This window comes from Osmerus eperlanus, chromosome 18 (assembly GCF_963692335.1).
Source record: "Osmerus eperlanus chromosome 18, fOsmEpe2.1, whole genome shotgun sequence".
Classification (NCBI taxonomy): Eukaryota; Metazoa; Chordata; class Actinopteri; order Osmeriformes; family Osmeridae; genus Osmerus; species Osmerus eperlanus.
In genome coordinates this window covers 3342001-3353009 of record NC_085035.1, presented here as the reverse complement: position 1 = coordinate 3353009, position 11009 = coordinate 3342001, and the positions used below count along the sequence as shown (strand labels likewise).

Genomic DNA, 11009 nt, shown 5'->3' with positions numbered 1-11009 from the left:
AGTGCAGTTTAAAGCAATGGTTAAATTCTGTGTGATAAAAGGCTATGGGTGTCACCCAACACTCAGTACAAAAATAATAACTTCAAACATAATATAATAAATAGAGAACCCTGCTGTTGTGTGTGACTGTCCTGTAGTTATGAGAAATATGGAAGAAATACTACCTGTTCAAATACTATAGTAATGCATTCTTCCTGTTTAGCCTTCTGCAGGTGATGACTACAGTGGATGGAAGTATACTCAAGTCTGCATCTGAACATGGCAATACTTTCCACATTACTACTACAGCACAACACATAGAACACAAACACACGTGGAATGAAACAGCGTTCAAGAAAGAAACCAGTTGCCGTGTACCGTCAATATCGATGTGTTTGACAATTTCTCACTTGTTTTTCTCTCTCTTACGATCGTATATCTAGAATGTGTAGGTTGCTCCGTTTCCTCCTCCTCTACCCAAAGCCCCAGTCACAGTAAAGTGCCATCAATTGCATCTCCGTCTCTTCAGTCCAGCCCTTCCGGTGATGTGAGTTTAAGGAATGGGTGTAGAGATTGTAATCACGTCATATGGTCCCCTTCCTCTGTATTGCCACTGCAAAGGAGGAAAACAACAAAGTTGGTATCGTCTCCAAACCCCATGACATGGTATCGCTCACTTCATTAGTGGTAGGGGTGGGCCTACAACATGAGTACTAGTCTCTGAGGCCCTGAATGTGATGCATTTTCTCCACTATCATCTGACTAATTGACCTGTAGGGGCAGTGGGTGAGTTTGGGTGGGTGAGACACCAACAGCTTGAGATAACCGCAAAGACTGCGGTTTACGTGCTTTGGATTCCCGCAAAGACCGCGGCCTGTGTTTTTGTTGAGATACATTTTTATTTAGATCGGGAAACCACAAAGACTGCGGCTCGAGACGCCGCAAAGACTGCGGCCTGTGTTCAGAAGGGTTTCATTACTTTCATTACTTGTATTATTGTCTTTATTGATTTGATGTAAAGCACCTTGAGCTGCAATTCTTGTGAATTGAAATGTGCTATATAAATAAAGTCTTATTATTAAGATATTATAACCGACCAAGAGTCAGGAGTGTTCCTCAGCACTGCCGCTGAAAGAACGACTCCGGATATGGTTCCTCAGCTGTTCTATCAGCTCCGGGTTCTGCTGCTGGATCTGCTGGGCAAACTGTTGTCCGCTGGAAGGAACACAACACGGGCATGGCATGTAGGTATTCGTGACTGACTGTTTTGATGACTTAATACACTTCTTTTTTTTATTTTTTTTATTGGGAGTAGAGGCTTACGCTTCGATCAAGCTGGAAATGTCTGACAATCCGCCCACCCCTGCTGCCGACCCTCCGACTGCATTCGACATCATTCCTGACATTCTGATCATGCATACAGAGGGAGAGAGAAAGAGAGAGTTCGGATGTTGAGATATGAAAATGGGATGTGGATTGATACTGTTGTGTACATGATGAAGCCCACTCACAGCTGTTGCACTTGTTGGTTCTGCATCACGCTGGCAGCCTGTAAACACAGAGGTTACAATTGTTCCCATCGAAGGTTTGAAACAAATACTCCTTACTCCATTATCATCGAAACAGATACATTCTCTTGTGTTGTGACTACTTGGAGCGCATACCAATTTCATAGATATATTCATTCACCTTAGCTGTCACTGACCACCGGGTATGCTTGTAAAGACATTCATTCCCTGGCAGGCATTTCATTTGCAAGAATTCTACCAATCCTAATCACCCACGGGAGAATTCCCCTGCCATTTGACAAAGGCATATGTTGAATAGCTGGCCAGCTGCTTGTCGAAAGGTCAATTAAGGTAGCATTCTCAACTAAACGTATCATAAACACTGTAATTTAAGTATGAGCTACCTGCGTTTCGAGATAGGACTACTGTGAGGCATGAAGGGCAACATTCTTGCCTTTAAGAGAAGAGTAATGTCTAACATCAAATAATGACAGCTTTTATTAGATAAATCCCACGATAATATGCTATAAATCCAGTCTTACCATGCTGATGAAAGCGGGGTTGTTGATGAGGCTGGCCATATCAAATCCCAACCCAGTGACAGTCTGTAACCAGTGACAACAAATATCATTATGATCACTGTCTAACATGTACAATTAAACTGTCCTTTAAAAAAAATAAAAAAAAGTCTGTCTAATGTGTGTTATCACCATTGACACAACTGGGACATTCTTACCGAAACATTCTTACTGAGCATGAAAGTAAGATTTGCTTTTTGTTTGTGTTTTAGCATAATCTATTTCGGTGCTGGTGTGAGCGTTTCGCAACGCTGGTTATGTCCAGAATGACCTTCAGTCGGGAACTAAAAGCAGTGCTGCTCTACTTACTGGACTGACGGCTTCTTTCTGCTTCTGCTCTGCGATCTTCAGATTGGACTTGTACGTGTCATTTTCCGGATCTAACACCAAAGCTTTTTTGAAGTAGGAAATGGCTTCTGGATACTTGTTTGTGGCAGTCAGGGCCAAGCTAGAGCAGAGACGAAAGAGAAGATGGAACTGTCGTCGTCCAATTCGACGTAACACATCGCGAACGTTTTTGACCGACCTCTCACAAAAGGGGCTCGGATGACACAGACATTTTTCAATTTCACGGATCTAACTCACCCCATTCTTCCGTACGCTTTGCTGTAGCTGGGGTCGATGCCTATGGCTCTGTCACAGTCACTTGTGGCCTCTGTGTAGTGGCCCAGTTTGCTGTGAGCTGCAGCCCTGGGAGGAACAGAGGCATTAGGGAAGATCCACGGCACTCTCGTTCGTTTCATGCCTTGCAGATCAATAATGCACATGCACAGGCTGTAGTACCTGCAAATCGACTACGTAGTAGCTAAAGGCAGGATTACAGGATAGGCAAGTTTTGCGAACCTAGCCATTTTAGCTTGAGTTTGAAAGGATTCAAACCAAAATATCCAACCCCCTCCCTTAGAAGTCACTCCCCCAAAACAAATGAATACCTGACTACTGCTGGATGTGAAGTTTATTTCAGCAAATATGACAAAAAGTGCTTCTCAACAACATTACCTACCCTGCCTTTAAAGTAGAGGCTAAAAACCAACACTCGTTCCACCGAACCATAAGTTGCAGTTACAAAGCAGTACACCATCACAATATTGCAGATGTGTATTAGTGATCAGGGTGTATGATGCATCTTTGTGAAAGAGATCATTCTTCAATATACTGGTTAACTCGAGAATCACGAAAGCAGTTGGCTGTGTACCTGTTACAGTAGTATACAGCATTTCTTAGGTCCAGGTCAATGGCTTTTGTGTAGCAGTCCACAGCACAGCTGTAATTCTCTTCCTTCATATGGTTATTTCCTGCCAATACAGAGATGGTGGTTAGTATTTCGGATTTGTCTGAAAATATGGCAGGATTTCTTTGTTGTGAACTAGGAAATTATGCCTCCAAAGGAGAGGCTGTGTTGACGGACTCGGTTATTCGCGTACCTTCATTTTTCAGCTGCTCTGCTCTTTCAATGTCCGCAGGGGAAGGAGATGTCTCTGGTACCGTCAAGTTGTCGTTCTGCAGAACACAAAAACATCCGAAATTCTAGAGGTATTGATACATCTGTACATGCGCTACACTGTGTGGATGATAGAGTAATCTGGTGAGTCACCTTCAGAAGAGAATTTAGGAATATCTCTGTCAGAGGTTGTGGCACAGCAAGGTGGCAATCACTGGAGTTGATCCTAAAGGTGGTCTCCAGACATTGGATTGCGACTGCAAAAGGTTGGGAGTAAATATCACTTTTTTTGTGTGACTCAGGCAAGGACTCTGAATAACAAGTGAGTTTGTCTGACCTACCTTCCAGGCTTTCCTGTTCATCAGAATTCAAAGCTCCACAGTGTGTTTGATCTCGCAGAAACTGCACAATAGAGAACGCAAGCCGTTTCTCCACTGCCATTTTCTCTGCAAACTGCTGAACACAAGTAGTGATTAGGGATTATTTTAAATTGATGTGACTGGCTTCTTTGGCACAGTCATCATGCCAGCTCTTGTCTTCTATATCAACACAAAGCTGTGATTGTTGAGGTGGATGGTATCTTGCTCAGACACAGAACCATCAAAGTGTGCAATCATGGTAATGTCAGAGGGAACTCGTTTCCAAGACAACTCCAGGAAAAAGTTGAATATAACTAGCTCTATTCTGGATTTGACAGAGCTCCGTTCAGTCACCTCATTAAACGACAGAGCTGAAATTGCACATAATTTGCATATATATGCTGTTTAAGTCTTGTTTGAACCTATAGCGTTCTCTATTGTAAATTATAGTCTTTAAAACATGGAATAGGCCTACACTCCCATCGTTATTAATCGGAGCGATCATGCATTATTTTATACGAATATATATTTGAAATCGCTCGACACGTATACATTGGCTACACGCACTCCTTCCTAATAACAAAAGATTTAGTGTTGACATGTTATGATGCAGTAGTGATGTCATATAAAAGGCCAACACTTAATGTGGGGTTTCTCCTCAGTCAACATTTTAAAGCGATCGTTATATCAAACTAAGCACGGATGGTCACTGACTGATTCTTCGGATGGCATAAATACAAAATCACTGACGATTGTGCTCATGCAACCCATCATGGCTGAATGGTCGACAAGCATCGTTTTGAATGAGATAGCATCATTAAGATGTGGTAGAAATCGGAGGAAAAGGGCAAACGTTATCCTTTCTGTACATCGAAATGCTTACCTATCGTAAATAACAACATTAGTATATCAAAAGCTATTAATGCCCGCCCACCTACCTGAGCAATTTTCAAGCTGTCCCTACTACCGCGTCATGAGTTCTTCTGTGTTAAATTGATCACATCTTCAGCGCCTGCGCATTTAGAACGGAAGCGAACAGAACAGATTCAATAGAGCGCTGGATCAGTCAAGAAGTACAGTAAGAGGAGGAAGGAGTTGAAACGAAATTTAAATTGCACGCAAAAAACCGCATGAATTTGCTGGCATGTTTTCGCTGAGAATTCTAGTGTGCCCGACGCTTTTCCGGTAGGCAATTGTCAAACATTATGGCTTAGCTTGATACTTAACACATTTTTTCCATGCTGTCTGGCTGTCAATGGCAATAGCTGAGTGAGCACTATAATTAACCAAAGGCATAAATTACAGCATTTGGCGTTTACAGCCATACCACAACGGCTATGAAACTGGAGAAGGGTGAACGTGTTCAAATTAAAAGAATATTTAGACCATGTCTAAAGAATAAAAACGTAGTAGCCTATTCGCTGCAATAAATAGGCTACCTAACCAAGTCGTACCCTTGAAAGGTTGAACACTTTGTAGCGTAGCTTAAGCAATGAACATGGCATTGTATATATAGTATGTCTCCGGTTACCATTGCATTCGGAGAATATGGGATAAGTTCCCTGTGGATCATCGTTAGCCAGGAAAAAATTATCAGCATGGTATTTGGGGGTTCAGGTTTCGCGGCGTTGACCCATATGATACAGTTTGTTTAGTAAAGATAATAATTTCTATAGGGCTTTATTTAGCCTGTATGTAGCACCTGATGCATTTAGATTTTATGCGCACACTGGTGGGCAACAGTATGATTACCCTAAACCTCAAATTTCCCAATAAGACAACATAATAATATGTTGACAGCGAACGGTTACCGAAGATTAGCTCTATAACAGAAGCAACAAGCAAAAGCTCATCAAAGCACAAAGTAAACCGTTTTGCCCAGTAGAATTATCGGCCTACACGAATGCGCATGACTGTCTTATTCTTTCTTTTCCCCAAAGAGTCGCTGGTTCTAAACCCATCTTGAGAATGACTCTACTGAACCAACGTTTGATATCAGCCACAACCTGCAGCCAGGCAGCAGACAGCAGAAACGCTCTAAGATGGGACTTGACAACAGACCAGATCAAGAGCATGACAGACAGCCTGATCCAAAGAATCAAACAGGTCTACGACAACATTGGTTCGCTGGACATCGAAAAGGTCTCCATTGACAACACCTTGAATGCTTTGGCAAGTGCGAAGCTGGAATATGCTTGTAAGTGTTGTCATAGTGATTGATCGGAACATTGGGAAGCATCATCTTTGCATTCTGTCGTAAGTGATGAACACTCTGTTCCCCAGCCTCGCGTCACGTCCTTGATTTCCCCCAGTATGTCTCTCCTTGTAAGGAGGTGAGGTCTGCCAGCACCGAGGCAGACAAGAGACTGTCCAAGTTTGACGTGGAGACCAGCATGAGGGAGGACATATTTAAAAGGGTTCTCGCCTTGCAGGTACATAGACCCACACAAACAACTTACTTCAAAATTGCCCTTGGTGTCCAAGTTATGTCCATGGAGGTAAAATTAGTTGTGAAATATTGGGTTCGGTGATTTGGCAGTGTGTCACATAATGAGAGAACATTATGTCTAAACATGTCCTCATTTCCTCCATAGATTCAAGTTTAGTCTACAAGTGCAATTTGATCTGTTGAACTGGCTCCATCCTGACTGCTTTCATCCCAGTTAACCACACTGACACCCATTGATACTTTCATAGCCCCAACTGTATGGGACATTTTGGGACTCTTTGGCGTAGTATCAAATTGAATTAGCTTGTTACGCTAGCTTGAGTCTTTATGTTTTTGTGTCATAGAATTGTAACCGTGAGCACTGTTATTTATTTGTCACTGTGGCTCTGGTAGCAGTCTCTCTATGGCAACCACCATGCCCAGGGACTCTTCCAACAACTGGTGTGGGGGCAGTTTGACTGACTAAGTGCCGGCCCTTAAACACACTTTGTTGCCAACTCAGAACTAGCTTTGCCTCCTCAGAGACTGTTGATTGTTTTTGGTCTGTGTTTGCAGGAACAGCAGCTGGACAATCTAATGCCTGAAGCCAAAAGATTCTTAGACCGTCAAATCACACTGGGGAAGCGAAATGGATTGCACTTGTCAAAAGACATTCAAGAGGTTGTATAAATCCCCTGGGGTTTTGTGTTTTAATACAAATCAGGACAAATTGGACTGAATTTGCGATTATCATTTATTTCCCAAGGAAGTAGAAAGAATCTCCAAACTTATAAGTGAACTTTCCATCGACTTCAATCAAAACCTGAATGAGGATAACACTTACCTGGTTTTCTCTGAGCGTGAACTGGGTAAGCCGAAACGGCACTCAATAAAAGGGACACTACAACGACTTATTTGACATGGCACATAGTATGTTTCATATTGCACATCAGTTATGGTCTATATCTACCTCAATCCTCTCCAAGGTGGACTAGCAGATAGCTATCTGAATAGTCTGGAGAAAACTGTGGATGGGCGGTTCAAGGTGACGCTGGCATACCCACACTATTTCCCCCTGATGAAGAGATGCCATTTGGCTGAGACCAGGAGAAAAACGGAGATTGCCTTCCACAGCAGGTGTAAAGAGGTAAACGTCCTCAAATCCTCCCTCATACTTCTGATAGGGAGTCAGGTGGCTGAGCGGTGAGGGAGTCGGGCTAGTAATCTGAAGGTTGCCAGTTCGATTCCCAGCCGTGCCAAATGACGTTGTGTCCCTGGGCGAGGCACTTCACCCTACTTGCTTCGGGGGGAATGTCCCTGTACTTACTGTAAGTCGCTCTGGATAAGAGCGTCTGCTAAATGACTAAATGTAAATGATAGATATCAAAGTCCTCCACATCCAGTCATGGAAAAAGACAATGACTGATGTAGATGTAGCTTGTGTGTGTTTTTGTTCCAGGTAAACACAGCCATTCTGGAACGACTGATAAAGCTCCGGGCGAAGGTTGCCAACTTACTTGGTTTCAATAACCATGCAAACTATGTGCTCGAGATGAACATGGCCAAGAATGCGACAAATGTGGCATGTTTTCTAGGTACGTCCCCCTCGAACATAATCAAACCCCAATGTTGACACATTGAGTGATTTTTGCAAAAGCACACAGTTCATGTCTCCTTGTCACCTTTCCTATATTTCATAGATGAGTTCTATGAGAAACTGAAGCCAGTGGGTGAGAAAGAGAGGAAGTACATTCTAGCTCTGAAGAAGAGGGACTGTCTAATGCGGGGCCAAACCTTTGATGGACTGATCAATGCATGGGACTTGCCTTATTACATGAACCAAGTTGAGCAGGTGAAGTTTGCGGTGGACAAGGACAAGCTGATCCAGTATTTTCCACTCAAGGTGGTGACAGCTGGACTCCTCAGTATCTACCAGGACCTGCTGGGCCTCACCTTCTCACAGATCAAGCACACCCATGTTTGGCATGAAAGTGTCAGTCTCTATTCAGTCATGGATACAGCCACAGGGGAGGAAATTGGCCAGTTCTATTTGGATCTGCATCCAAGGTGTGTATTTCAATGTATTACAAATCCTTGTCACGGATGACCTCTTTTTGAAGACGTGTTTTGTCCCTTTACTTAACCCGTCACAATGCCTATGCTGAGAGTGGTGTTGATGAATCTATGGTTCCGAGAATGTGTCATGCCATGTTGTGTAATGACCCTGTTCCCCTCCTCCAGAGAGGGAAAGTATGGCCATGCTGCCTGCTTTGGGCTGCAGCCAGGCTGTCTGGGGCTTGATGGGAAACGCAGGCTTCCAGTGGCAGCCATGGTGGCTAACTTCACCAAGCCAACCAAGGGCTGGCCCTCACTCTTGCAACACCACGAGGTGGAGACATATTTCCACGAGTTTGGCCATGTCATGCACGAGCTGTGCTCCAAGGTAGGGAACTTTGCTTTTGAGAAAATGATTCTACGCCTAATCCCAAATCAGATCTCATCTACAACTCCTATATACGGGTGATCTGAGTGGATCAGAGAAGCAGGAAGCAAGTCTCCACAGATCTCAACAAGTGCAGAGGCAATTACACAGGTTTATGTCGGCCTCACAAACAGGACTCTGTGTGTGTACAAAAGGATACTTCCTAACTAAATGTTTATTGACATCCCTTAGACCACATACTCAGAATTCAGCGGGACCCTGGTGGAGACCGACTTTGTCGAAGTTCCCTCTCAAATGCTGGAGAACTGGGTTTGGGAGAAAGAACCCCTTAGGAGAATGTCTCGTCACTACAAGGATGACAGTCCCATTCCTGACAATTTGCTCAACAAACTTATTGCCTCTAGAGTAGCAAACACAGGTCAGACATGGACCATATCTATTCCCTACAACAGTAGGTTGTAAGATGTAAAGTCTTACAAGACTAAGATGTTTCCTTCAATGTGTAGTACTTTTTTTCCCCCATCACCGTGGCTTAGCTAAGTTTCATATTTCCATGGTGTGTCTTTGATAATGCCTATAATTTCATTGACTGGCAAGGTCTTCTCCAACTCCTCTTTTCTCTCTTGTTCAGGGCTAATGAATTTACGTCAGATAGTCCTCAGTAAAGTGGACCAGTCTCTACACACCCAGGCTCACTCAGATGCTGCTGGGGTGTTCGCCAAGCACTGCCAAGACATCCTCGGGGTCCCTGCCACTCAAGGTCTGACTTCCGCTACAAACACAGATTCACTGATAGTGTGGATCAAGACGTGGGATTCACGTTTCTTTGTCTCTGTTGCATCCTTGTCAAGTAACGTAAACATCTTTTTTTCCACAGGTACAAATATGACAGCCAGTTTTAGTCACCTGGCTGGGGGCTATGATGGCCAGTACTATGGGTACCTGTGGAGTGAAGTCTACTCTATGGACATCTTCTTCAGTCGATTTAAAAAGGAAGGAATCATGAACCCGAAGGTAGCAAAAGAATGATTTTAGATGTATAAATCATAAATGACTTATTCCAACATCGTGACTTATGTTTTGCAGTGACGGGATGTTTGACGGTTACACTGCCAAACATCCTCGAGGGTCGAGTCACCTGTTTTCGTTTCGTTCCTCTTTCCATGTGTGTAGGTAGGGAAGGAGTACAGACAGGCAATTCTAGAGGCTGGAGGCTCTGTGGACGGCATGGAGATGCTGAAATCCTTCCTGGGTCGAGAACCTTGCCAGGATGCCTTTTTCCAATGCAAGGGGCTCATAAAATCTGGGGAAATACAAAACGGAACATGAGGAGCCTTCTTTTGTACTCCACGATAGAATAACAACTTTATATTACGTTTATTGTAGGCTTAATGTTTGACCTGCATGATATTAAATGTTATGTATTTTCCGTAGTTGTTTTACAGAGCTCTGTGGAGATCTGTTAATACCCACAGTTAGTTTTATTTATGGTAGTATGTTTATATCTTATAGTCTTAATGTAGTTCCTTAATGTCACATCTTAGATTTTTTGACAAGGCAACCAGAGAAGTAGAAAGTTTATTATACTTAGATTTCTACGCAAAGAATGTATGTATTTTTGTATTTTTCTGTACAACTGTGCAAAGAAATATATCACAATTTGCATTTGTCAGTATCGGATCTGGATTGTTTCTGGACGTTTAGTCTAGATGCTCTGGGGGGCGACAAACACCATGGTTACCATGCAGAACACATTAGGACACTAGCTTCTCTCTTCCTGTTTTTTGTGATCATATTGATAATGTTGTAGCTATATCGTTTATAGAAGCATGATATTGGCGATGCGCGCCGCGATGTCACTTAACACTGGGCGTATGTACCTTGATCACGGGCTAGACTAAAAGCAGCTGCGCTCTTTCGGTGGGGGTAGTGTGATGATCCTGAAGGGGTATCGAGACTCGCTCCTTTCCTTTAATAACCAACACACGAAATAGAGTTCATGTAGGCATGCACCAGGGACGGTAACCTTCACATCGATATTAATTTGCATGGCTTGTATATTACTCAAATGATTACTGAATTGGCAGTTATGCCATTGAAAATAAAGCATATAAACAACATTATGCATCAGGTAACGACAACACTACTGATGAACTGAAATAAAAACGTTATTTTACAACTGCCACTGTGTCACTGACGTCGGTGACTGCTGGATTGGCTGGGTACGTTCGTTTTGGTTCATCGTGGTATCCCGGAGATCTTCAGAATCTTGC

At 43.1% G+C, this 11009-nt stretch overlaps 2 protein-coding genes across 5 annotated transcripts; one reads left to right on the top strand and one right to left on the bottom strand.

Moving 5' to 3' along the window:
- Positions 1-402: 402 nt before the first annotated feature.
- sgtb (small glutamine rich tetratricopeptide repeat co-chaperone beta) lies at positions 403-4893 on the bottom strand. 2 transcript variants are annotated; one of them, XM_062483972.1, is made up of 12 exons: positions 4804-4893; positions 3848-3959; positions 3660-3763; positions 3490-3565; positions 3261-3360; positions 2651-2755; positions 2375-2513; positions 2030-2092; positions 1491-1528; positions 1303-1386; positions 1077-1194; positions 403-592 (listed from the first exon to the last, which is right to left on the bottom strand). In XM_062483972.1, the coding sequence occupies exons 2-11, from the start codon at positions 3945-3947 to the stop codon at positions 1083-1085; spliced, it is 921 nt and encodes a 306-aa protein (XP_062339956.1). In that variant the 5' UTR covers positions 3948-3959; positions 4804-4893; the 3' UTR covers positions 403-592; positions 1077-1082. The 2 variants fall into 2 exon arrangements, with proteins under 2 accessions (XP_062339956.1, XP_062339957.1); XM_062483973.1 differs by having other exon boundaries at positions 3848-3962; positions 4804-4845.
- On the top strand, positions 4844-10328 carry nln (neurolysin (metallopeptidase M3 family)). 3 transcript variants are annotated; one of them, XM_062483958.1, is made up of 13 exons: positions 4844-4943; positions 5806-6062; positions 6149-6297; positions 6870-6974; positions 7060-7162; positions 7280-7440; positions 7753-7888; positions 7994-8360; positions 8535-8736; positions 8968-9154; positions 9368-9496; positions 9614-9750; positions 9910-10328. In XM_062483958.1, exons 2-13 carry the CDS (start codon positions 5834-5836, stop codon positions 10063-10065), a joined length of 2061 nt encoding a protein of 686 aa, XP_062339942.1. In that variant the 5' UTR covers positions 4844-4943; positions 5806-5833; the 3' UTR covers positions 10066-10328. The 3 variants fall into 3 exon arrangements, with proteins under 3 accessions (XP_062339942.1, XP_062339940.1, XP_062339941.1); XM_062483956.1 differs by having other exon boundaries at positions 4899-5050; XM_062483957.1 differs by lacking the exon at positions 4844-4943 and adding an exon at positions 5649-5729.
- Positions 10329-11009: the final 681 nt, after the last annotated feature.

Excerpts from the sequence above, each read along its gene's own strand:
- sgtb (XM_062483972.1), bottom strand. The coding sequence starts at position 3,947 with ATGGCAGTGGAGAAACGGCTTGCGTTCTCTATTGTGCAGTTTCTGCGA. Across the intron at positions 1,529-2,029 it reads ACCCCGCTTTCATCAGCATG|GCTGCCAGCGTGATGCAGAA; the intron begins GTAAGACTGGAT and ends CTGTGTTTACAG. Across the intron at positions 1,195-1,302 it reads ATTTCCAGCTTGATCGAAGC|CGGACAACAGTTTGCCCAGC; the intron begins GTAAGCCTCTAC and ends TGTTCCTTCCAG.
- nln (XM_062483956.1), top strand. The coding sequence starts at position 5,010 with ATGTTTTCGCTGAGAATTCTAGTGTGCCCGACGCTTTTCCG. Across the intron at positions 5,051-5,805 it reads GTGTGCCCGACGCTTTTCCG|AGTCGCTGGTTCTAAACCCA; the intron begins GTAGGCAATTGT and ends TTTTCCCCAAAG. Across the intron at positions 6,975-7,059 it reads TGTCAAAAGACATTCAAGAG|GAAGTAGAAAGAATCTCCAA; the intron begins GTTGTATAAATC and ends TTATTTCCCAAG.